Raw genomic sequence first — 5250 nt, 5'->3', positions numbered from 1 at the left:
TTAGTTCATGCTTGCAGCTAGCTGTCCTGCTGTGTCTGGATGACACCATTCTTTTAAGTCATCACCTGCTTCTGTCTCTTGCACTCACTCTGTCCCCTCTTCCACACAGTGGTCCCTGAGCCTTGGTAAGATGATATTCAGTGTATATGTTGCATTTAGTATAAGCAATCTGTGGTCTTTTATTCTCTGTACCTTACCAGTTGTAAGTCTTTGTATTAATCACCACCTACTGCAAGTAGAAGCTTCCCTAATGGGTGTTGAGAGATGCATTGATCTGTGGGTATAGCAATATCATTAGTATTCAGTTTAATACTAAATCCATTTAGTAAAATAATAGTAGGTTCTCCCCCAAGATTTTGGACCAATAATAGTGCCAGGTATGAGTTTCATCTTGTGGGATGGAGCGCCCATCCAATCAGAAAGCGGCTCTTATTGGAGGCCAATGAGGACCTATAGACCCACAAACACCACAGGCTGTTGCCATTGCTTCTGGTTACCTTCCATTGCTTGACTCTAACACTGATGACACCATTACTTGTGTCATTGAACATGGGGAAATCAATCTGGGACTAACGCGGAAGCTTTACCACTACTGGTTAGTCCTGGAAGGTACTATGCACTCGACTGGAGGAGAAAGGCGATCATCAATCAGAACCACCCATAAGCTTTTGTTAAAATAAGCCACTAGAGGTTGAAAATGTTGAAGAACACAAGAACTAACAAAACACAGTAAAATAAAAGACCAGAACAAAAATGTGCATGCTGAAGGAAACAGATTTATTGGGAGATTAACAATAAGACCCTGTCCAAACACTCCAATTAAAAATACGAGTATGTTGATGCAGTTTAGTATATGAGCAGAACAACCCAGGAGGTAAGCTACCTCCTGCGCTGCTAGATTTCAGTCTCTTGTAAAAAGCTGTGTCTTGCTGTCCTTAGCTGTAGATGAGGTTCAGGATGGCACTGGCATCCTGTTCAGCACCGAAGGGCAATACCACTGTACGTTGTCTGGATCTTCCAATTACATGGGAGGCTGGACGACAGACATTGCTTTTCGGGTTGTTCCTTGAGAAGATAACTAGTTGAGGGTCCTGTAGTCATCAGAGCCATTGATCCATCAATAGGTGCTGTAGCCGAAGCCAGAGCCAGAGCCCCATGGCCTGTAGAAGCTGCTGCCATAGCAACAGCCTGGATTTTGGTAGTTACTAACACCACCATAGCAGAAGTTGCGGGAACTATAGATGGTTCCACAGCCATGGTTCAAGGGAGAACCCAGAGGCACAACACAGTTCAGGGGAGTGGCTCTGTAGGTCCCATGGAAGTTGGTTCCATGGCAAGGATACCCTGGGAAGTAGCTTCCACAGCAGAAATAGCGAGTCATGGTGGCAGATGTGGAGAGAGAGTTGGATAGACTGTGAAGGACAAGTTACCCAAGTGCGAATGAAGCATCTCTCCCACACTCGACTTTTTATACCCTGAGCTGGTGGACATGACACGTCAGTCACTGCACTCCTTCCCACAAATTTGCATAAATAAACCTATTATTTTTCTAATAAAATGTGCATGAAGAAACCCACAGACTCTTTAGCCACATTTTTGTTGGCTTTTCTGTTTACAAAGGAATGTGTGCTATCTTCAAAGCCTTGACACATCACTGAATTCTTTTCATCAGTGTCCCAGTTTAACTACTACCCTGATGGCATCATCTGAGGCTCTAAATCTTCTGCTTATAAACTCCTCCCAGTTGGCACAACTCAGCTAAAGGAGCTTTTGGCAAGAATGTAAACACTCAAACAAAGACATAACCATCGTCTGAGATCATTGACTCTTGAATAAAATCATTCTAAAACAATAGTTAGAAACACTGTTTATAAACCCCATGAAATTCACTTCCTGTATCATCTCAAAACATTGGTACTTGGAAAAGGAGGGTTTTTGTATTGTTTTGTTTTGCTTTGGTGAGGGAGAACATCATTTAGAACCAGGTAAAAGTTGTGGTTGGAGCACATTGTGAATGTATTAGATAGTGCTGAATTGTTGGCTTTAAAATAACTTGTTTTGCTTTATGTAAATTCATCTCAATACTGTTTTTAACTTTCAAGAGCATTACTATAAAAATCATTTGAACAATTTTTTTAAAAGACAAATTTAGGGGAAGAGATAGGAAATACATTGGTGGGAGAGCTAAGGAGCTGGAGGGAGACACACATTGTATGCATGTATGAATTTTTAATTAAAAATGAACAGATCTCTTCATAAAAGCTGTAAGGGCACCACATAAGAAAATGGTTCAGGAAAAATCTACCAGTAATTTTCATCTGTCTCCTTTACGAGCATCTTCCTTGTTAACACATATTTTATTTTTTATAGAGAACATACAATATTTGTAAAACATCTTAAACATTGTCAAGCTGTCTTGTTGTGGTGTTGTTGTGCCGTCCCTGAGTGGAACGATGCCCATTTCAAAGCCCTGTTGTACCACATCTGGTTCTCAGTGGCTGCCAATAAATCAAGCCTAAATGCCATGACCCACTTAAAAAATACTAGTATATTTCAGGATGCAGGATGCTCCTCTGCCCCCACTGTGTTATGTGTAATCGTTACTTGTGATAAGGGGACTCAGACAAAATCTGAGCTTAAAATGCTAAATTCGTACCAATTTGAACCTTTAATAAAAAGCCATACTCCTGTGTGAATAAAAATCTGTATTCATTGAAAGAAAAAGTCATAAAGTTGCTGGAGATAGCTGGGCCCTATGGTGCATGATACAATCCTAGTGCCTCAGAGTTCAAAGCCAGCCCCGGCACCAGAGTGGGACACTTTAAAAAAAAAATGATGTTAAATGAAAATAGATTGATTTTTTTTATTGTGAAACTATGAAATCCATTTGGCAAAATGAATTATTCCCACCAGAACTGATGTACTCAGAGTCTTTCTTGGGTTCTGTGAAAATAGAAGAAGAGAAGAGCAGCAATCTATGAAACATCTTGAAAGTGGTTACCACTTCATAAGATTATTATATGTTATGAGTACATTTATAGGAGATAAAACCCTCTTCTGGTTCATTTTAGGAAAAAGAACGAATTAATAATATATATTTTACCATTTAATTCATTTACTGACATACACATGTATGTATGTCATGTATGTATGTATAGACATACGTGTGTATGCACGTGCCTATGTCTATGTGTTGCCTTACAAGGACTCAGAGGAAAACCAAATTCTATTGTTCGGCTAAAGAACCAAGCAGTGAAATGACCCCTAATGACATTCTGTTATATCCATAAATCAGTGCCTTACTCAGCTGTCGTAAGGGAAGCTTCCTCCTGCAGCAGATGGGAACTAATACAGAGAACCACATCTGGACAATGTGCAGAGAGTAAGAGACCTTGGGACACTCAGTCCTAAATGGGAGGACTTCATCCAATTCCTCCTGTCAGAGTTCAGAGAGCCTGCAGAAGAGGAGGTGGAAAGAGTATAAGAGCCAGGGGCCATGGAGAAAGCAAGCAATCCTCTAAACCAAAAGGACTGATACACACAGGGGTTCACAGAGACTGGGGCAGTGTGCACAGGGCCTGCACAGACCCAAGCCAGGTGGGGTCCCAGCCCTGAGAGGGGAAGGTGGACAGAAGCTCTCATCCCTAACCAAGAGGCCATCACCAATGGACAACGACTTACATCGTTCCTCTTCCTATAATTCTCATTGCCACGCCTCTACTTCCTACCTGGTCACCGTTGCGCCACCCCTACTTCCTGCCTGGCTACTGGCCCATCAGCATTTTATTAAAAGCAAAACAGGTGACAGGATAAAAGACCATTGTTCCATAGCAGTAGACTGAGAAGAGCCCAGACATCTCTCCAGAGAAAAATCCCCCAGAATGTCCTCTGCTTAATCAAGTCAGAAGAAAAGGAATCATTTTCTCCCATTCACTTGGTTTCCTGTGTCTTGTTAGACTTTCCTGAAGCAAATTCTCAGCCAAATATTTTTTCAATATTTGTTTTTTACTCTAAATATTAATAATAATGAATATTCATAGAGAACTCATTTAGTGTTAAGCTCTACTATAAGAACTACATGTAATATTTATTTATATATGTTCCAAATAGAATGCCAGATAATAGAAAATGAGATGTACTGTCCATTCATCCAAGCATTTAAAAAACACTAACTTATTTAGTTTTTATAATAATCTTATGATGGAGTATTATGGTATTTTATATGAAAACTGGTTCCAGAACATTGAAGAAAACTGCCTGAGGTGACATCCTTACGACTCAGCTGAACCTAACTCCAAGCCCATGTGATCTAGTCCACAGCATAGTCCTAGCTGCTTCACTATGCTGCATTTGAAACGTCATTAAAATTTTAAAAGGGGCCAGCTTGTAAAGCGCTCCAAATACTTAATCCATTGTGTTGTTGTCTTAAACACACCAGCCAGTAAAGGCTCATTTTGACTGAAGGAGTAAGCATCCCCAAAGTGTCATGCTTTGAAAGACCTAAACAATGTCATATCCACACCACTCACATTTCCCAGACAAGTGCATGTCTCAGTTGCCCATAACCATTACCCAAAGACTTAAGGTGAAGTAGAGTTTTCAAGACCTGAAATATCACAGGGAGGGAGGGAATCCTGCCACACACACAGCACAAACTCACTCCTGATGATTTTCTGCAGACATCAAGCATTGGTTCCCTCCTTTTCTCATTTCTGAAAGTCTGGCCACTTCCCAGCTTGCCACACTACCTGAACCAGGAGCAGAACATTCCAAATGTGTCCATCAACAGCAGTGACCTCCACAGACAGTTTAGACTCCTTACATAGACTAAGCAATTTGAACGCACTTTTAAGGGAAGGATATACCACGACTGCCCTGTGCCACATACACAACATGATGTCATGATTGGAGTCCAAGAATTTAGGCTTTAAAACAGTATGACCGTCTACCAGCATCTATATGGCACACTGCTGCCTAGGAATTATATCTGACCCAAAATCTAGTTGATGCCTGCGTGCTCTTGAGACTGTGCCAATCCTGTACCAGTGCAGAGGGTAGCACACAACACTTAACTGTTGTAGGTAGCCACTCCCTGACTATACCCTCTACCTAAGGTCACACTTGACCCAGTAGAGAGTAGCTCCTGCATTTCCTTGAGCAACTATACTTCAGTGAGGAGACCATGTTTGACCTACCCATTGGGACAGCAGCGCAGACTCCAGAAGAGGCCACTAAGGGATTCATAAACCT

At 41.3% G+C, this 5250-nt stretch overlaps 1 protein-coding gene across 1 annotated transcript; it reads right to left on the bottom strand.

Moving 5' to 3' along the window:
- Nucleotides 1-1117: 1117 nt before the first annotated feature.
- Nucleotides 1118-1381, bottom strand: LOC121465256 (keratin-associated protein 7-1). Its single transcript, XM_041678443.1, has one exon. It carries the CDS (start codon nt 1379-1381, stop codon nt 1118-1120), a length of 264 nt encoding a protein of 87 aa, XP_041534377.1.
- Between the last annotated feature and the right edge of the window lie 3869 nt (nt 1382-5250).

Source organism: Microtus oregoni, unplaced genomic scaffold (assembly GCF_018167655.1).
Source record: "Microtus oregoni isolate MIOR12 unplaced genomic scaffold, Mior012 000030F_ref0000283, whole genome shotgun sequence".
Lineage (NCBI taxonomy): Eukaryota > Metazoa > Chordata > Mammalia > Rodentia > Cricetidae > Microtus > Microtus oregoni.
This window is presented reverse-complemented; position numbering and strand designations above follow the sequence as displayed.